The sequence below is a fragment of the Saccopteryx leptura genome, chromosome 1 (genome assembly GCF_036850995.1).
Source record: "Saccopteryx leptura isolate mSacLep1 chromosome 1, mSacLep1_pri_phased_curated, whole genome shotgun sequence".
In the NCBI taxonomy this organism is placed as follows: Eukaryota; Metazoa; Chordata; class Mammalia; order Chiroptera; family Emballonuridae; genus Saccopteryx; species Saccopteryx leptura.
The window spans coordinates 102,266,579-102,288,132 of NC_089503.1; the positions used below are offsets into that span (position 1 = coordinate 102,266,579).

The 21,554-nt window shown below is 41.6% G+C and overlaps 1 protein-coding gene across 12 annotated transcripts in view; it reads left to right on the forward strand.

Moving 5' to 3' along the window:
• Positions 1–21,554, forward strand: part of CADM1 (cell adhesion molecule 1) — a 398,789-nt gene that overhangs the window by 328,738 nt on the left and 48,497 nt on the right. For all 12 annotated transcript variants that reach the window (XM_066372730.1, XM_066372737.1, XM_066372743.1 and 9 more), the window contains 4 exons: positions 1,709–1,855; positions 3,869–4,021; positions 11,113–11,250; positions 13,170–13,328. In XM_066372730.1, coding sequence (XP_066228827.1) covers positions 1,709–1,855; positions 3,869–4,021; positions 11,113–11,250; positions 13,170–13,328 — 597 coding nt within the window. The remainder of the gene's footprint in view (positions 1–1,708; positions 1,856–3,868; positions 4,022–11,112; positions 11,251–13,169; positions 13,329–21,554) is intronic.

Consider the following 21,554-nt stretch of genomic DNA (forward strand, 5'->3'; position numbering starts at 1 on the left):
CTCTGCCCCACATGGACATGAATCATCCCTTTGTCTAGCGTATCCACACTGTATGCTCCCTGCCTGGTCGTCACTTGGTCACCCTCTCAGCCATCAGATGAACTGTGCAGTATCAACACCACTGCCCTTGTTCAAGTCACCTGTATTTCACTTACTAATGGCCCAAAGCACAAGAGCAGAGAGATGCTGGCAATCCAGATATACCCAGGAGAAGTCAAAAGTGCCTCCTTTAAAGCAAAAAGGTGAAAGTTCTTGATTTAATAAGGAATGGGGAAAAATTCTATGCTAAGGTTGCTAAGGTCTACAGTAAGGACAAATTTCCTATTGGTGAAATTATGAAGAAGGATGAAGAAATTCATGCTAGTTTTGCTGTTGCAGCTCAAATTACAAAAGTTATGGCCACGGTGCATAACAAGTGCTCAGTTAAGATAGAAAAGGCATTAAATTTGGGGGTGGAAGATGTGAACAGAAAACTTGTTCTGATTGATGGCCATATGTTGTGCCAGAAAGCATTGAGCCAATCAGCAAGGGATCCCTTGAAATGAGTGACACCACAGCACTGACTGCAAGTGGGTGGGTGCGGGGAGTCACACAGATTCAGGACTAGGTTTGGACTGAAAAATGTAACAATTATGAGAGAAGGAATGAGAGGCAGAGAGACCACAGTCATATAACTTTAATTAAGGTATAGCTGACCCTTGAACAACATGGGTTTAAACTATGTGGGACCACTTATTCATGATTTTTTTTTTCAATAAATACGTACAGTACTGTAGATGTATTTTCTCTTCTTTATGATTTTCTTCATTGCATTTTTTCTCTAATTTACTTTATTATAAGAATTCAGTATATAATATGTATATAAATACATAGAACATACAAAATATATGTTACTAGATAGTTTATGTTATTGGTAAGGCTCCTGGATGACAGTGACTATGAGTGTGGTTAAGTTTGGGGGGAGTCAAATGTCATACACAGAGTTTTAAGTGTGTGGAAAGTTGGTGCCTCTGGTCCCATGTTGTTCACGAACCAATGAAATATAGTTATTGTATTTTATTATTGTTGTTGTTAATCTCTTACTGTGACCAATTTATAAGTGAAACTATATTATAGTTATGTAGGTATAGGAGAGAACATAGTCTAGTTAGGATTCGGTACTATCTGTGGTTTCAGGTATCCACCGGGGTTTTGGAACATACTCCCTGTGGATAAGGGGGGGACCACTCTACCTAGGGAATCCCAACATCCGCTAACAAGACAAGCTTGTTTACTGGTCTGTCCTACCTACTTCCATTAAGTAGTCCCTTGAGTTTTCTGTGAGGGGACCAAATAGCTTAGCTCAAGGGCGTGTAAGCTGAAGTTGAGTGTACATATCGCCTCTGCACCACTTGTGACAGCTGCAGCTCCTCATAAAAGCCAGTAGTCTGACCTTTCTATATCTCTCCAACATGCTGCTCAGCTAGCACAAAATATTGGAGGCCGGAACATTAGCACCACAGCTTTTGAGAGCACGTGGATGCCAGGCTCGGCTATACTTTGTCCCTAGATTGATCTTGGATTTAAGAGACTCGTTTCATGGGCTACAGAGAGAGGGATGTGAGCCTCGCCAAATGTTGTGACTGGTTTCCTTTTTCTAATATTCTTCCTGTTTCTCATTTTTATTGATGGAAATTTTTTTTCTCACCCCTTTTCTCCTTTCTTGAAGGTGATGGACAGAATTTGTTTACGAAAGACGTGACAGTTATTGAGGGAGAAGTCGCAACCATCAGCTGCCAAGTCAATAAGAGTGACGATTCTGTGATTCAACTACTGAATCCCAACCGGCAGACCATTTATTTCAGGGACTTCCGGCGTAAGTGTCAACTTTTTTTCCCTACATGTTTTCTTGATAAAGAGATAGCCAACATTTTTTTTTAATTTAATATCAGATGCTTCAAGTTTAGTCAGTTCTCCAGAGGGACAAAGAGACATGCAATCATAATCTTTCTGCTTAATAGAAACCTTGAATGATCCTTTTAAAAGGAAGGAGTCTTACTTTGCAATAGAAATTGATTGTAGTAATTCAAGGTGAATTGCAATTGAGTCCCAAACACTTAGTTGACACAAACAACTCAAATACGCTGGGCAAGGAAAATGCAGTGTTCTGAAAGGTAATCTGTTTGATTTGAAGATTGAAAATTTCAAGGCAATCTGTACCTACAAAGACAAAACCCAATCTCCTGTCCCCATAGCACCTCTGGTATATGGAAGTGTCCCTGTCTTTCCAAATGTAGTATCACAAAAGTGAATAATTGAAACTTAATTGCCTATCACAGTAATGGTTCAAATTGGTGTCAGGGCTTGTCAAGAACAAGAATCAGGTCTTTTTTAAATTGCTCTGGGAGTATTGGTGCCAGACCAAAACAGGTGTCAAGCATGTCCCTTTGGCCTTCTTGTCCCCCTTCTCACCTCAGTATAGTCATGACCTGTAGACGCTGATGAATCTAAAGAATGGGACAAAAGGAGAGAAGCCAGTTTCACATTCTTAGAGTCAGTTTTTGTCATTATGGACCAAGATAGCCTTTGCCAAAATTAATATGAGGACTTTAAAAATGAACATTTGGTGTAAATAAATAAGTCCACACATATCACCTCTGTAGTGACCCTGACCCCAGAGCGGAGGACAGGGCAGGCCTTGCCAGCCCTCCGCCCTGCAGTCTGGGCATTTCCACCTCAAATCCTATCAGACAATATCAAATACAAAGACATGTCCACGTTCAGTTGGACTTTTTTCATAAACCTTTCTCATGATTTTTATATTGACTTGAAATTACTAATGACTTTTTTGTTTTCTCTCATAATTTGGAACCACTGTGTTTGTAAAGGACTTAGATTTTGAGAGAAAATTTAAAACCCTGGAAGCCCTGCTCCCTGAACTTCTGGTGCCTAAAGGGGAGTCATGGCCTCCTTTCCCTTCTGTTCATTTTACCGTTCTTCAGCGATGGGTTCAAATACTTCAACAACGGCTCTCTGCCCCAATGACTTAAAAAACAAACAAACGATATACCAAAAGGTAGTTTATTATTTCATTCATTTAATACTTAAATAAGAACAGTAAAAGAGGTACACAAAACTAGATTATGTTATAAGAAAGTTTTAAAATACTAATGAAAAAATATTTAGTATAAATATTAAATATTAAATACCTGACCAAAAGAACAATAAAACTGTTATTTAAGATATTTCCATATTGCTTCTTGATTGGCGTCCTCACTTGCAACTTTTTTCACCTGTGGACACAATGAACATTACTATAGGTGCTTAGAATACGCTGTTGCACAGATGAACGTTAAAAAAGAGTAAGGAATGTAAATTTGTGATTTCCACATTGTGTGACTGCCCAGGCACCCACCTTAGAGAGAACTCTGATTACAAGCGCCATTTTAACAACCAGTTTGCCAAACTCAACCAAAAATTAGGTATCGGTTATGCCAAACCAGCGTGAACCAGCTGAATCCCACCACTTCCTGTCTGATAGAAAACCAAAAGCCATTTATGAATCAGGGCTGAACACTGACAGCACTCGGAATTGTGGCAGAGGATGTGTGCGTGTGCGTGTGCACACATGTATGTGCGCACATGCACGTGCACCCGTGGGCGTGAGTTTCCTTTGGACGGGTAGGTTTGTCTACATGTGGTTACTACAGAAGCCCAAAATAGTGATTCAGGAAGTACAAAGGTCCTTACTAACAGGCGCAGAACATCTCAGTCATCGTGTCCACTCTGTAACTGCCTTCCTGGCCCCCTGACGTTCTCCCTTCCTGGGTAAGGACAGTAGACGGCCCGCTGCCTTCCTCACAGTCACAGGCTGTGTTTTGTTCCACAGCTTTGAAGGACAGCAGGTTTCAGTTGCTGAATTTTTCTAGCAGTGAACTCAAAGTGTCGCTGACAAATGTCTCCATTTCTGATGAAGGAAGATACTTCTGCCAGCTCTACACGGACCCCCCCCAGGAAAGCTACACCACAATCACAGTGCTGGGTAAGAAATGCACAGCTCACCCTGGGGAACAGAGTAGGGGTGGCTCTCACACCACCAGATGGCTTCCAGCAGCAGAGAAAAGGTTAATGGTAAATTTTACTTTGGGAACTTGTTTTAGAAAGAATCACCGCCCATCTTGCTGGATTTTTAAAATAGCCTATTTTCCCAAACAGTCTAAGGAATGGCAATCAGCAGTCTTTATAGTTTCCACCTGCTCTTGGGTTTCAACCCTCAAGCTTCAGAAGCAAAGATCAAGAGAATTTAGAACCCTCGAATGAATCACTCACCATGTGAAATGTCATTGCTTCTCACTACGAGGATGGTTTTTCCTTCTGTGCTGGAGAAGGGAAGGGAGGCGGCCCCACCACTGTACTCTGTGGCAGAGCTCTGTTATGAAACCCACTTAATGATTTTTTTTTCTTCTGAGTTACATCTCGTTTAATATTGTCAATCTCCTTTTCTTTAGCTTTACTTGTTGCCTTATTTATTGCTCATATGTTAGACTATGCTGTAAAATCGTGTCTCGTGAACACATACTTTGCCACAAATTGCAGCCATTGGATATGACAGAACTAAGAGCTTCTAGGGAGAGAAGGCTAATAATGAGAAAGGACTGTGGACAGACTGCTAAGACCACCTCCAGAGAGCTGAGCGTCTTCATTTGTGATCACCAGATTGTGACTTCTAGCAAAATCATGGTAGCCAAGTTTGCATGTGTGTATTTTGAGATAGCAGATATCCCTGTGTGGAAGGTGGTCTGAATTTAGTCCCTTTCTAGACACGCTTATACTCCACTGCATAACACCGGCTGATTGGGATGTTAGAAACCGAGTTTTCAAGAAGGTACACTGCAGTGAGAGGCAAGGTCTCTGATTTACACCTTTAGGAAGATGGTGACTCAGAGTCTATCTGAGGCGGCAGACTGCAGCTTTTCAGTGCAATGATACAAAGATGAAAGAGGAAGGGTAAATATAAAGGACGATTTTGTTTGGTTTGTGACCATCTATGCATTTATGGGTGCATGTGTTGAGCTACTGCCTCATTACTTCCTTTAAACACAGCTGTGAAAGGGAAAATATATTTTATTCATTAAACTAAAACACCTCTCTGATGCTTACATATATGTTCTTGATAACAGGAATACTGAGCTTCAAAAGTCATGTTTCAAGTCTATCCATGCAATTTCTAATGGGATCTGTGTTTAATGGTGGACAGCTTTCAGGCATTTGTGTTTGTCTGATTTTGGCTTTAGTCCATATAGACCGGCAGACATAGTAAGCATGCAAGGTTTGCTATGATGACGGTTTCAGTATTTTACAAATATGCAAAATATCATCAGTATGTATTTAACATTATCTCTACATCTACTTGTATAGAAGTATTTGAAATGCTGTTTGTTTACTGAAGTCATCAGCTGCATAGACTTCAACTTAATCATCCATCCACTCATCGACCCACCATTGTTTATGGCTTTTCTACAAAAGTGACAGCAACAAAACTGAATATACTTATGGAATTTTGAGTTTTCAGAACGTTTTATTACATACACCTTTACATAAGAATATCTTTATTTCAAAGAAAGAAATGGCAACAACAGAGGGCCATCATCCAGTTCAGTTACCAAGCACACAGTAATAATCAAGAATCATAGACCTCGAGAGAGACCTTAGTACTCTATCTTATAACCTTTGCATCTTCTAGTCTTAGGTGATTTTTAATAAAATCCTGAACAAGCTGCTGTTTCAAGACTTTTTCTCCTGAAGGTGCACATCTTTTGTTTTCAGGAGTCTACCTGGCTATTGGCAAGCAGTTACTACCTGTCAGTTTCCCGTGTCTGGTACATTTGTTCTCAGACCCACTAGATTGGGCCAGTTTGACTGAGTATACCCAGTGCTCAGGAGTCAGCATGGCAGTCCCGGGCTTTTGAGAGACATGACACCTGTAATCCTTTTGGAGGTCTAATCATTCTAGAAGTACTAGCTTCCTTCCTGCATTGTATAGAAGCATTAACTTAAATATACTTGAAAGTAATACTAGCAGATGCTCTATTTGCAGATATTATACATTCATTTAATATTCTTTCTATTGAGTTTACTGTAGGATTTCTTGATGGAGTAAAATTGTTGTCATCAGTGTTTGAGCCTTTCTTATTCCAATATCTGACAACTTCCACCGATGCTAGGCTAGTCAACCCTTCTTCCTAAGGTTTAGAATTTTTAGATACTATAATGAATGAAGAGTGATATATTAACATCTTTATTTTTATCTACAATTCTCGGTAAAAGGACTCTATATGTACCCACACAGCTGTCCTACTTCCTGATAAGTTGATTGTGCTCATTTTAGTGCATGTGTCTATTAGTTGTTTGAAGCATGCAGCCAAAAATTCAGCCCAATTATAAGACATAGAGATATTTATTTGCTATTATTCTTATTTTCTTACCTATGTAAAACTGAAAAATTGCCTACAATATTTGCATGCATTTCTCTCTCCAGTTCACCGTGTAGGACTCTTTCTGCTGCAGTTCATCAGCGGAGATGAACGAGGGAGACGTACGCTGCTTTAAGATTAATATATATATGTGTGTGTGTGTGTGTGTGTGTATATATATATATATATAGATATATATATATATATATAGTTGCTGATAATAGTAGCTAATGTTATACTGTCATCCTTCCAAGATTAGTGTTCACTCTTCAGATTCCAGGAACGGGAGAAACTAATTATTTTAAAGGGTCTTCGAGTAAGATTTCTCACACTTATCAGCTTTAGACTCTTTTGTTGTAATTAAGGTGACTCATCTTGATATTGCTGATTTTTTTTAAATGCTGTAGGTGTAATGTTTATAATTAGCACTCTTATAGATTTGAGGTTGGCTAAAAAGAGCCTTGACATTTCTTTGCTGTTTTCTCATATTTCCTTCTATGCGATTTCCATTCAGGTTTCCATCTACATTTACTCCCTTAGAGGTGTCTTTGATTTTTTTCATTAATGGCTGCATGCAGTTTTTGTTAAATGTGAATGTTTAGTGGACCATGTATATATAAGTGCATTCTCTGGTTACTAGCAGTTTTAATTCATTTTTCATAAATGGATTTTTATACTTTACTAACCTCTTTTGTATTAAAGCGGGCATTATGAAGTTAAAGGGAAAATAGGGTAGAATTAATAGTCCAAAATAAACTCTTAAGATTTTTCTTGTTCCCCCTTTTCAGAAAAGTATACTTAAATCACTACATTTGTACTTTTCAAAGCTTTCCTGCTTTAAGAAAAAACTGAGAGAAGCTAACTTTATAATTGGTATCAATATGAACCATTGGTACTCACATTATCAGATTTTATTTATATTTGTAAACCAAATAACTCCAAGTATATTTGACTCTTTTCTCTGTGAATCGTAGTAAAGATTAGAACTACTGATCACAGTCTTGAGAAAACCATGGTGGACTTGGGAGAAATTACTCAACGACTTCTTAGGATGCTCTTCTCAACAATAAACAAGTCCTTTATTTTTCTACATTGGTCATCTTTTCTTTTGAAGTTTTCCACGTGTTTACCTTAGCTGCAAAGTTAAAGATGATCTCAGCTATTCAAAAAGATAGTCCTAGGAATTAGCATTGTTACAGGAATCACTCTGGATGTTGGGGAACTTAGACTACAGTTGATTGACCCTTGAACAACACAGGAGTTGGAAACACCGACCCCCCACACAGTCAAAAATAGAACTTTCAGCTCCCCTCAAACTTAACTACTAATAGCCTATTGTTGACCAATAACAGTTTATTTACACACATTTTTACATTATATGTATTATATGTGGTATTACAGTAGTCTTACAATAAGGTAAGCCAGAGAAAAGAAAATATTGTTATGAAAATCGTAAGGAAGAGAAAATATATTTACTGTATTTATTGAAAAAAAATGGGGCCCTGGCCAAGTGGCTCAGTGGAGAGAGCATCATCCTGGCACACCAAGATTACAGATTTGATCCCTGGTCGGGGCACATACGAGAAGCAACCAATGAGTACACAACTAAGTGGAACAACCAGTTCATGCTTCTCTCTCTCTCTCTCTCTCTCTCTCTCTCTCTCTTTCTCTCTCCTCCTCCCTTTTTCTCCCTCCCACTTCCTCCTCTCTCTCTCAAATTAATAGAAAAAAATAAAAATTAAAAAAAACAAAACAAAACATGAAAACCATCTGTGATAAGTGGGCCCATACAGTTCAAACTTGTGATGTTCAAGGGTCAACTGTATAGCTGTTAGAAAACAGGAAGCATTACTATGGAGAACAGACCTGAACATTAGGTAATCCAGATGAGGACTGTTTGCCGCCAGTCCCTGTGTCAGCCCTCAAACAAAGGCTAAGCGACATTGGTACATTTTCCTCTGGCCTTATTTCAGTCTACCCCTTTCTAATGCCTTTGCTAATACCTTTGAACTGGCAGACAATATCGATAATGTGGAAAGAACATGCCATCATCCTTATGACCATGTCCATCTCATGGAGAGAATACTGGTGGAGGTGATGAGGAAGGCTCTTTCCACTAAGAAATACTGGTGGAGGTGATGAGGAAGGCTAAGGTACCTTCAGGCTCAGTGTGGAAAAAGGAAAGACTGAAGGAAAAATACACACAGGAAGCAAATATCTGACAAAGACTGTGTTTGAGACTAAATGCCGCTGAGACAAGACAGTGGTCCGTGCTGGAACCTCTTAACAACTAACTCCTCATTCTATTCTCACCAAGAAGGTTCCCAGGTTACCATGAAGTAACCTTCAGTGCATTTTTCCCAGGGTTAGTTATGCATGCAAACTGGAATCTGATCTACTCCATTCTGTATGTTTTTCAGGAAAGTGAGCTTTGTGTGATATCATAGCTTTAGCTTTTGGCCCTCTTCATCATAGCTGAAGGGAGCCCACCTTCCTTGCATATCCTGTACTCAATTTGAGTTCCCTTACATTGAGTAGTGTCCCATCAATTATATTCTCCATTGGGAATCATTGCATGTGTCAACATCAGAAATTATTTCCATCGCTGTATTTTTGCCTGGATATTGTTTGACTCTCAGTCCTACATCTGTGGGGAGAATGTTCCCAGGTTTCTACTCTGTAGCTGTTTCCCTTTTATTCTCTCTTAGTTCTGTTTTTTGTAGGTCACTGAGATCTTATTATCTTTAGGCTTGAACAATGTTTTCCTCTGACATTTGCTTAAACAATAGCTTTTTTCCCCCCTCAATATTCCTATTATACTGCACTGTTAATTCAGTAGTACTTGCTGGTCCTCAGCATCTTGTCTTTCTGTATTCCCTAGCCACTCTCTAGGCAGGTGTGATGAAAATCTATGACCTACCCTGTTGTTACCCAGTGAGGCCAAACTGTTCAGGAAACAGCTCGCCAAGGCTGCCTGGTTTATCTTTCTGTGTGTCCTGAAAATGCCGGCAGCTGTGCACCTCCACACTGGGCACTAGGTTCTCGCTCTTCATACATAAGTTTTCTTAAAGCGAGCTGGCGTAGTTCTTTCTTATATTCAAGTACTCATTCGGGCCATATCCCTTCAGCAATGCATCCAGTCGAGCGAATGTGCAGGTCCTCTCTTTCGGGAAGACAAAGACGAGGCCTGTTTTTTCTGTAGCAGTCACCACCCCACCAGCACCCCCACCCCCCATCCCTACCACCACCGGCATCCCCACACCCACACCCCTCCCTCTCCCCCACCACCCCTGCCACCCCCCCTACCACCCCCACCACCACACCCCCACCACCCCTCCACCACCACCCCCATCACACTTGCTGTGAAACAGGTTCTGCAAGTCATTTCACTTCTACTTTTCCATCGTTCTCTGCAGGTATTTTCACCTGCCTTAATTCAGTATAAAAGTCTTCCTGTGAGCCGAATTTTCACTTTGGACTAGCAGTTGGAAACCCCAAATATGTGGTTTAATCCCATAATTTATTGAAACAGTATCGGATTTATTATTCAACTTGATCATCAGGGTGGCATGTTTATACATATTTAATTTCTTGTTTCTCTTGTGAGCTAAGGCACTTATTAATCGTAAGTCTCAGAACTGTCTGTGCTCGTTCCTGGTGGTCAGGGCACGTAGTCTTAGATTCACTTGACTGAGTTCAGTCTTCTTACTGATTTTCATTTCAGGAAGCTCCGTCGTGAGGTAAGCTAGCACCTTATGTGAAGTCTCATTGTCACCTCAGCCTCATAAGAGGTAAGGTGCTTTCTTCCCCGTCCCCCTGTACACTCTCAACTTGATAGTCATCATTTTAGCCCCAAAATACTTTATTGGATTTTATTATATATATGTTTACCAAGCTTAGAGAAGGATGGTCTTAATTCTGATACATAAGACTACTTGCAACCACATAATAGTCTTTTTACCGTTGATTTCCAAAATCTGGAGCATTCAATTTTGAATATGGGAAGTGGCTGGGAATCAGTGGGCACTCCTATCTCTCCGCACCGTCACTGCAGCGCCATCTACTGGCGGTCCTGGCGGCATTCTGGACCTCTGTGGATAGTTTTAATTGAATGGAACTTGTTCTGGGTCACAAGTTTTCTGTGTATGTTCATGGTGAGTGATTCCTTTAAGGGACTCCCAAGTGTTTGATCTTTGCTGGTTGACTCTGGAATCTTTCATATGAAGATTGAAATCCAAAGGTTGAGTTTGAGGAGAACTATTTCTCTCAGAGACTTCCGGGTAAGGATGATAATTGGAATTGTGTGCACTCCTCTTATTTTTACATTTACTTTCTGGTCAGTTTTTTTAATGACTGATTTTTAAGTAACCTAAAGTCAATATTGTTATAACTTGGTCACTGATAACTTAGGCATGGAAGACCGGTCAGTTTGTAAGACACTTTAGGAAAGAAATTCTGATAGAAGGATTGTGCATAATTCACTTTATTTGATGATGATGTTGTATTTTTCCCCCTCTGGTGGCAGTTTTGTGTTCAGATCCCATTAGAAATATCCAATGTTTGTCTCTGACTTTGATAGCAATGGTGCTAGTTTTTAATGAATGGGAGAATATGCCCGGAAGTAGATTCTGTGTTTGAAAAGCGCACGTTTTGTTTGTAGTCCCGCCGCGTAACCTGATGATCGACATTCAGAAGGACACCGCCGTGGAGGGCGAGGAGATTGAAGTCAACTGCACGGCCATGGCCAGCAAGCCAGCCACAACCATCCGATGGTTCAAAGGGAACAAGGAGCTAAAAGGTGAGGTGACCTTGTCTGGACTGACATATTCTGTCCACACCTGGGCCCAGCAGATACATGTTTGTGGAAATGCAAGGCCAATGCAGCTCATGCCCCGAAACAAAACTTACTCATCTTGCTGTGGTTTATCGTCACTTCTAAATGCATATGAGGCTAAAGCATAACAGCATTTTCTTCTGGTTCACGTCCTCATTCTGTGGTTGGAAGGTTCTGGTGGTCAGTGTCACCAGATTATTACTCAGATGGTCAGAAGGAGCTGGACCTGCAGATAGGAACTCTTCAGACCAGGAGAATTACTGTTAGAGTTGTCCCCTGAGCCCTGGTTGTCCATGTTGTTCCCTCACTTCTCATTGTTTTTACCTATGACTCGAGGTAGGTCAGAACTCACATTGTCATTTTGTACGTCTGTCTCCACCGTGGTGCACTCCCGGCCAGGCTGATGTCGTTGCACTGCCAGCTGTGTTGACGGTGTGCTTTCCGATAGCAGTGCCCGTGCAAAGCAGACCGGGCTTTCTTTCTTGACTGTGAATTTGCAGGCACCAACTTTCCTGTGAGGCCTGTAGGCCAGTTGCCCATTTCACTAGCTTGTTCTTTTGCAGAGTTTCTGAGGGCAGTACAGGCAGCTCCTGTGGCTGTCCCCTGCTGGACCCTCTGTCCGTTACCCTCAGTCCTCCTACAAGGCAGCAATCCTGTTCTTTTTTTCTGAGGTGACCTTGCAAGTAGCACCCAGCACAAAGGACTTAGGGACTGACATCCTCCAGTCATGTGATGGAAATGCTAGCTGTGTTCCTCAGTTTCTTCTAGCACGAGGATATTAATATTATACACAGTAGGTGATTCTTACAAAGATGAAATGAGTATTTGTCAAGCATGTAGCAAGTTTCTGGACCAAAGTAACTGCTCTGTATGTGCTTTTAAATAAATAAAGAGTGCCAGGAAGAAGAGAATCTTTTCAGAAAGGGGATATAAAAATATTTATCTAAAAACAGGTAAATCTGTATATATAACATCTCAAGTTCCGAAGAGCTTGCTCTGTCTTAATCTCCTAGTTCCTAGGTATGGTTTTGGAAGGAAAGACTTCCTCATTTCCCCTCTGCTTTTCTGTCTGAGTGAATCAAGCCATTAAATGTGGACCGATAAGTACAAAACATTAAAAGAAAGTTAATGGTGCGTCTTGTCCCAGGGAGCGCCAAGCTCAGGAAAGGAGCTGCCTCGGTCTATTCATTTCATCCGGAAGCCTCCTCCTCCCCCCTTCTCTGGGTGTTCTTGGACATGGCTCCCATCTGGCCTGAAGCCTGTAGCTCACTTTGCCCGCCACCACTGCAGTTTTCTGTGGTCGTTCAAAGTCTCACAGTTTAAACATTTCAGTTACAATTTCAATTATGTAAATCCATTTTGTTACTTTCTCGCTTAATTGATGCTGATGGGGGTGGGGTAAAGGAGGTTGTTTATGCCTCTTTTCCTGATTAAATTACTTAGGGGATTTGGATGATGTCCTGGAATTTTTAAACCGAATGACAGCCTAGTAGACGTTTCCAGATGCAGATGATTGTAGGGGGGTGGGAAGCTCTCTTCCCCCCCCCCCCATGCCTTGAGCAGTCATGTGTCAAAAAGGTTCAACTTTCCGCTGCCTTTTTGTGGGCGATTTTAAGCTAGAAGGAACATACGTAATATATTTAAATAAAAATGTTGATATATATTATATGCGGTTGAAATGTATCTTAAATACTACCCTACAAGTTTGAAAAGTAGGAAATTACCATTTTCTCAACCATCTACCCACAGGTAATCCTCATCCCAAGTGACTCCCATCATTTTTGCTAAGACAGCAATGTTGGGACAGGAGTGGGGGGGAGATATAAAGACTGTGATAGAAGTTCATTCCACTCTGATTCCTTGGTCTGTTTCGCCCCCGCCAGGCAAGTCGGAGGTGGAAGAGTGGTCAGACATGTACACTGTGACGAGTCAGCTGATGCTGAAGGTGCACAAGGAGGACGACGGGGTCCCGGTGATCTGCCAGGTGGAGCACCCTGCCGTCACCGGAAACCTGCAGACCCAGCGGTACTTAGAAGTACAGTGTGAGTACCTGGCCTGGGCCACTCTGGCTGTTGCCAGTCACGGACTCAGTCACTGAGTTGCTCATAAACAACAGGAGCATGTTTCTCGCAGTCCTGGAGGCCGGCAAGTCTAAGTTCAGGGCACGGTCCTGGGCATGTTCTCCTGAGAGCTCTCCTCTGCTCCAAAGGGGCCCGTCTCACTGTGTCCTCAGGCGAAGCAGCCGAGGGGCTCTCTGGAACCTCTTTCCTAGATAACTAATCTCACTCTGGAGGGCTCCACCCTTGTGACCTAAGCACCTCTCTCCCAAAAGCCCTATCTCTTAACACTATCACATAGGCCCTTGGGGTTTCAACATGTGAATTGGAGGGAGGGGAAAAACATTTAAACCAGGGGTCTCAAACTCGCGGCCCGCCGAACAATTTTGTGCGGACCGCAGACTAATCCACGAAGTTCAAAATATTTTGGATAAAATTAAGTAAGCCTAGGGGCCTACTTGTATTTTTCATTTCTCTAGCATCCTAGCTAGATATTAGCTTAGTTAACAGCAGTTGTGATGCGAACTACAGTTTCTGGTCGTTTTGTGACACTGAGTAAACTGCATGTACGATTGTGCTTGTTGTACTGATTTTTTTTTGTTTTCAACTGCAGTGAGAAAAGTGTTGCGTAACAGTTGCCTTTTGTAGACCTAGTGCAGCCCGCCGAACGGCTGTGATCTTGCTCTGCGGCCCACATGCTGAGTTGAGTTTGAGACCCCTGATTTAAACTATAGCAGCACCCAAGCAATCTATTTGAGGGCACAGAGTAGCAGTTGCTTAAAACATATCAGAAGCCATTTATTGAAGACATATGGTTTTAGATAGCAGAGGTAGAATTTTTTTTATTATTTCTTGGTAGAAAAAATAAGCAAAGGATTGTTTTACTGAAACACTGCCATATTACTGTCAGTGAGGATTTTGAAAATACTAGATTGAACCTAAATATAAAACTTTAAAATGACTCCAATCTGCTCTAGCACATGACTTAATTAAATTGTGTGAGTATTGACTAATCGTTTCTATGTCAACTTCAAAATCTAGGACAATTCCCCCTCCCCCCTCTATTAACCTCATCATAAGTATTAACTTTTTCTTATAGAAGAGATTTTATTTCTATTCTACATCAGCATTTTGTTTTAAGTTGCACATTTCTTCTGTTTTGGCTTAAATTAGACCAGTGAGTTTAAAGGGGGACTCTTTGGGATTAGTGCCATTGTCTTGATGGCTTCATCAATAAAAGCTCTCTCGTGCTGAGCGAGGCTGTCTCCGCACTGTGCCCCATGGACAAAAGATGTTCTCTTCCTCTCCTCTTCTGGGCTCTCCTAGAATAAAGAAATATATATATCTGTTTTCTGCACAAAGCCATCCTTGCGCCAAGGTTGTGTCTGAGCAGTCCCTTCCATAACTTGACCTCCGCTGAGTTCCAGGGGACATTTGAGCGCGCACAGTGAAACGTTACAGGAGTTTGGTTGGATGGCGATGGCTAGATATCTGGTAAAGGAACAGCATTGCCCTCCGTGAATTTCTCCGTTAGTTCCTGGACTGCTGTAGTAGGTTACCACAAGCTTGGTGGCTTCAAATAGCAGAAATGTATTTTCTCACAGTGCTGGGAGGCAGAGGTCTGAAATCAAGGTGTTGCCTGAGCCACATGCCCTCTGAAAACTCTAGGAGAGGATCCTTCCTTGCCTTTTCTGACTCTCAGGGGCTCCAGGGGCTCCGTGGACACTGACCACATCACTCCCATCTCTGTCTCCATCTGATGGGGTGGGGTAAAAGAGGTTGTTTATGCCTCTTTTCCTGATTAAATTACTTAGGGGATTTGGATGATTTCCTGGAAGTTTTAAACCAAATGACAGCCTAGTAGACGTTTCCAGATTCATATGATTGTAGAGGGGTGGGAAGCTCTCTTTCCTCCCCCCTATGCCTTGAGCAGTCACGTGACCTTCTCCTTTTCCGTTTGTCTCTTATCAAGACACTTGTCATTGACTTAGGTCCCATCCACATGAATCCACAGTGTTCTGATTTCAAAATCCTCAACACCATCACATATGCAAAGACCCCTTTTCCAAATAAGGCCAGGGATTAGGCACCAAAGGTTAGGAAGTAGACTTGTCTGGGAAGTGAGGCCACCATTTAACCCACTACAGTGTTTATCATAGGTTTCAAATTGAGCAAAACAAAGGGTAAGGAAAGTCATGAAAAGTTTCTTCTGAAAGACCATCATCCCATTCCAAGCCGTTCACTCTGTGATCTCGGCTCAATTTAACATTATATAATGCAGGTTTTTCTCGTTAATTCATTTTATCGACTTCATTATGTAGCTTCATTATGAGCATCATGCTTATAATTTTCATAGCACGAAAACTATTGTGGTGTAATGTCCCTATAATGGGAAAACATAAATGATCAGATATTATCTAAATTGGCAGATAGTAGATTTTTTTTTTACTTTGTTAATATGTAATTCATTTAAGCAAACTTAATATCCATTAACTTCCCTTGTAGGGGCCCATTAGCTTTAATAATACATTAGCTTCTTTGTGAGACCTGAGTAGATATTTACTCAGTGCCCACCCTAAACTCTTTTAGTAGCTTACCAGAGTATTCTCTACATAGAAGGTAACCCTGCCCACCTACAAAGTTACACTCACTCCCAGATGCAAAATATTTCAAACACTATGCCTCCTACCCTTTGAGAAACTTGATAATGGTATTTATAAGCATGTCTTGCGTATTCTGTAGATTCGAGCGACATTTGTCCCTTAAGAAAAGGAGTAAGGCACCATATCTGAATCCATTGTACTTCAATCTTACAAAGTACTGCTGGCCCTTAACTGCTAGAAAATGATTCTAATGCCTTCCAAAAATGAAGGCACCCTTATTGATCTTTTTATTTTTTAAGTGAGAAGAGGGGAGATAGAGAGACAGACTCCTACATGCGTCCTGACTGGGATCTACCCAGCAACTCCTATCTGGGGCTGATCAACCAAGCTATCCTCAGCGCCCGGGGCTGACGCTCAAACCAGTTGAGCCACTGGCTGCAGGAGGAGAAGAGGGAGGGAAGAGGGAGAGGGAGAGAAGCAGATGGTTGCTTCTGCTGTGTGCCCTGACCTGAGATCAAACCTGGAACATCCACATCCCAGGCCAGTGCTCTATCCACTGAGCACTGAGCAAACTGGCCAGGGCCCCATTGATCATTTTTAACTCTAGCATGGCATCTTTTTTGGGAGACTCTGTTTTCTTAATCCCCTATAAGCCACACAAACATTTTATCCTTGATACTCCATATCTTGGAATGTATGTAAAGAAAAAAACTCTTTTTGCATAAAAGAGGGTGAGGAGTCATACACTGATCTTGATGGAATTTAGAGCCTGGTGTGGCATCCTGAACAAGACCCTGTGCTCAAGGAAGTTGCCTGCAGGCTCACCAACCTCTGTTCCTGTGTCACTACTGAGGACTCCTCTGAGTCAGCGGAACGTCCTCAAGCAGCTTCTTCAGACACAGTTGGAATTCTCTATATCAGGGGCTTTCGATCTTTTTACACTTGGGGACTAATGAAAATAGGAGAATTATTTCTGGGACCACTGAGGCCGAAATCACTCTGAGCATAAATGAATTCAGCGAAGGTCATCCGGTCTGTCATCTTCATGCAACATCAGGATGGGTAACTCTTTCGGGGACTGGCACCTGTCTGTGGACTGGCATTTGACTAGCACAGCATCATCACCTACCAGCTTTACTCTTCAACAAAAAGCCCTGTGCCTCAGACGCTTTTGTTCAGTCATCGGACACCAAAGCTTTATCAGTTATTGGCCTGTGGTGTTGGGGGTTCAGCTCCAGTCTTCCCATAGAAGTCTTCGCTCTGCAGGCAAGCCATGCCCTGTCTCGATGGTCACGAGAGAAAAGCTACTTTGATGCGCAAGATTCATTAGACAGTCTGCACAATGTTGATTATTGTGGATACCCTGTGTGGAGTATTGACATTAGATCCTGACTTATTAATTGGCTCAAACCCTGGGGTCAGCAGTTCTTAACCTTTCTGGGATCATTGACCCCTTTAAAAATCCTTTGATAGCTATAAACCTGGGAAAGATAAACAAAATTACATATCTGCTACACTTTGCTCACAATTTAAGAAGTCTCTTCACTCTAGAGAATTTTCCTAACTTCAGTTATTTGAGGGCCACTTTCTCAAGTTCTATTGTATCAACAGGTTATATGTAGTCTCATCCCATTTAGAATTTATCTTGAAGTCACTTTATTGCTTTAGCCTACCCAAAACCTATGTAAAAAGCCTATGAAATTATGAGTTTTATTTCATAAGTATATCTAATAGATATTAGTTAAATGAATATACTATTTAAAATACAGGAGGTCCTTGGGTTACGACAGTCTTGACATACGACATTTCAAGTTTACAACGCTCACTCCCATAAAAACTTAAAGAAATTGAGACGTGAGTGTTTTGGCTTACAGTGTTAGCATCATACTTACAGACTACGTGGGCAGACTAGTTTGGTTGCACACCGCAGAAGAATACACAGTAATGAGGTTATGGGTGAGGGAGTTGGCGTCCCCCAGTAGCTTACCTATGCCATTTTGGGCTGTTAAAAGTGCAAGTGTTTCGTTTGTGTTGCTTTTGCAACTTTTTGGCCCTTATCATGGCTCCTATATTTATGTCCTTTTCTTTTTTCTGTGGCTTAGTTGTGTTTTTATGTTATTTAGATTACGATTTTACAACTGTATTAGGATAGGTAAGTGACTTAGGCTAGGGTGTATTTCGACTTACACCAGAATTCTGGTTACGTCACTGTTGTAGGAACAGAACTGTGTCATAACCTGAGGACCCCTTGTAAATGTACAATGATTATATTTTAAATATTTTTTTCCTTTGCCACCTAAAATGATTGCTTATATTTATATGATCAGTGATAAATATTACCTTACTGCCAGGAAAAGACCGAGTTCATCCATGAACCTCACATGAAGAATTGCTCTACTCTGGGTGGATAAGATGACCTTGGAGGCAAATCTCACCCAACAGGATCAGTCTCAAGTATTACTCGCTTGGTTCAACCTGGCCCATGTTGTCACATGAAGACGTATGGGAACCTCTCTCTCCTCCAAGATGATGTGAACAGGGTTAAATGACACATAATGGACATGAAGTCTATATAAATTGTGTCCTCGTAAAAAAATACTGTTTTTAAAAAGGAAATGAAATAATGAAAATTGACGGTGTATACCATTAACTGTCTTACTTCAGACGTGGCAGGGAAAGGAGGGAAGTAGCGAGCACAAGGCTACTGTGCCACGCAGAAGACAAGGCCTGCACCACAGCTTGGAATTGCTTTTGTCTGTGGATTTAATTCCTAATTAATTGAACACGGAATATTGTAGTATTTGTTGTTGTTGTTGTTGTCAAGACTTTTATTTGTGGCACCAAGAGAAATTGTTGTGCCCAATTATGTGAAAAATCAGCCAGATGTGTATGCTGTCATACTTTTAACAATCCTTAAATTTTTTTAGTGAGTACAGATATTAATTATGTAGTATGCATTGAAGTGATTAATATCAATGTAATTTATCATCTGGAGATTTCAGAACATAAATAAAGGAGTTGTTTTGTTCAGCAAGGTGTTGACCCCTTCAGAATTAGTAAATTAAAGTCACCCCTCCCCCCCTTTTTTATTATAAATATGAAAGGCAACCACAGTCAGCCAAGTGTTCAGTTATTTGATTTTCTGGGGCATTAGCTGCTCTTGTTTGTGACATTTCCCTGTTGGGTGCTCGTTTGCAAGCTCATTAATAAGGTTTTCTCATAGGAGCATTGCTGGGAACGGAGATCGTGCAGAAGGGCTCCCAGTTTCCGAGCTTTCATTCTGAGACTCAGCAAGGAAACAGCAGCAGCGTGCCATTAAATGTTTAAAACAAAAAATAATTATGCTCGCAAGCTGAAATTCAAAGCTGCCTTTCCTTAGCTGTTAGGCAGGAACCGTTTTGCTCTGAATATTCCAAGCTATGTGACCCAAAGTTCTTCCCTGAATGTTTTTTTTCTCCCAAATGTCTGAGAACATAGCATTGCTCAAATTTACAACATGGTTGATTATAGCAGAGCGTGATACCATTGTAACCTAGTTAACAGAGCTTCATATCTGAGGGAACACACTCTTGTCAAATAAAAGCCTGTTTAAACAATAGCAGTTCACCGTCTGTGCATAAAAAGAAAACTGTCTAAATATCATCAAGGTTGCAACACATAGCACCATAGCTGGGAATTCAAAGGAAAACTGTAACCCTCAGTGTGGAATTCAAATCGCAATGCAGAGGGGGAAGCCTTCCTGTGGACGGAGGGGATTCTGAGCGCTTGAATTACTACTGTGTGTCTTTGGGTTTCTCCCACGGTAGCCTTGCCTTTTAAATGTTCTTGCCAAACGCTTTGTCTTGTGAAAGTTTTGCACATGTGCATATTTGTAAAAAAAAAACAAAAAATTAAGAGATGAGTTTTGAAAGGGAGCATGAAAACAAAGAATTCAGAAGTGCGTGTTTGAACGCCTTCCCAGCTCTGACCGTCATCGGACAACCACGGACATGGGCATCATTTTCAAAGTGCGTTTTATTGACTCGTGAAATCAGGTGTTTTGTAAATCCATGTTCTTGTTCATCCAAGGTGCAGGGAAGGCTAAAGTTTTTCTTTCATTCCCTCAATTGCGGGGAAATTGGGCGTTGAGGAGACGATCAGACCTGTTTGCCTATGCCAAAATAAGTGTTTCTCCAGCACCGACAGTGCCCTCCAGTGAGGGAGGGAGGAAAACCTCCCCTGTTTTGAGTGGCTATGGACGGTGCGACACTTTCCGAGAGCAGCTCCTGTGTCTCTCCGCTCCCCCGTCGGTTCTGTCCGTAGTCGGTGTTCTTCAAAGCGTAACGGCCGCGTGTTCTGACCTGGCCCGCTGCCCTCCGCTCTCCAGTCTCACCCTCTCTTTTAAAAACACTCTTGCTGCCACTCTCCCTTTCTTTTATTTTATTTTTTAAAGGAGTGAATTGAGTTTCAGGGAAGTTATTTCAGTATTTATTATTCCTCATAAGAAAGAAGACACAGAGTCACCCTGATTCAAACGAATGTTTTAGCCTATAATTTTTTTACATTAACACAGAGTAGTAGTATGGTGGGCCTGAGTTCCTGCTATTAACTGTACGGTTGTTAGCCATGCATTCTGCAGTGCCAGCATGGGCAGGAGGCTGAGTAACCGACACTCACATGCAAAATGTAAATGTTTTGGCCAGATACATTATGAGTAAGACTTGAACTACCCTTAAGGAAAGAGCCTCTGCCCCATCCCTGCCTTCTGAGGACACACCCTGTGGAAAGAGGCCTCTTACTACTTCTGTCTTCCTGTGTCCTATTGTCTTACCTAGTGAATTATTAAAAGATGTAGGCCCTGACTGGTTTGCTCAGTGGACAGAGTGTCAGCTCGGCATGTGGAAGTCCCTGATTGAATCCTTGGTCAGGGCACCCAGAAGAAGTGACTCTTCCCTTCCCTCTCCCTTTTCTCTCTCTCTCTTCCCCTCTCGCAGCCAGTGGCTTGATTGGTTATAGCATCGGCCCCAGACCAGAGATTGCCAGGTGGATTCCAGTTGGGGCGTACACGGGAGTTTGTCTATCTCCCCTCCTCTCACTTAAAAAAAAAAGACAAGCCTGACCAGGCGGTGACACAGTGAATAGAGCATCAGATTGAGATGCAGAGGACTCAGGTTCGAAACCCCAAGGTCGCCAGTTTGAGTGCAGGCTCATCTGGTTTGAGCAGGGCTCACCAGCTTGAGCCCAAGGTCACTGGCCTGAGCAAAGGGTCACTCGGTCTGCTGTAGCCCCCCCCCCCATCAAGGCACATAAGAGAAAGCAGTCAATGAACAACTAAGGTGCCACAACGAAGAATTGATGCTCTTCATCTCTCTCCCTGTCTGTCTGTCCCTCTCTCTGTCTCTCTGTCTCTGTCACAAAAAAAAGACCAAAGAAAAAAGTATCTCTCTTTGGCTGTGGACATTGAATAGTTACCTGGTGAAATTAGTCCTTTAATGTGTGCTCTTCACTTTATGGTTTTTAACTCAAGGTCAAATTTTGATTCTGTGAAAGGTTAAATGATTGTGAAGCTGGCATCTAAAAATCTAACAAGAATGATCAAACAACATCTTTTATGATTTCCCTCAAGATG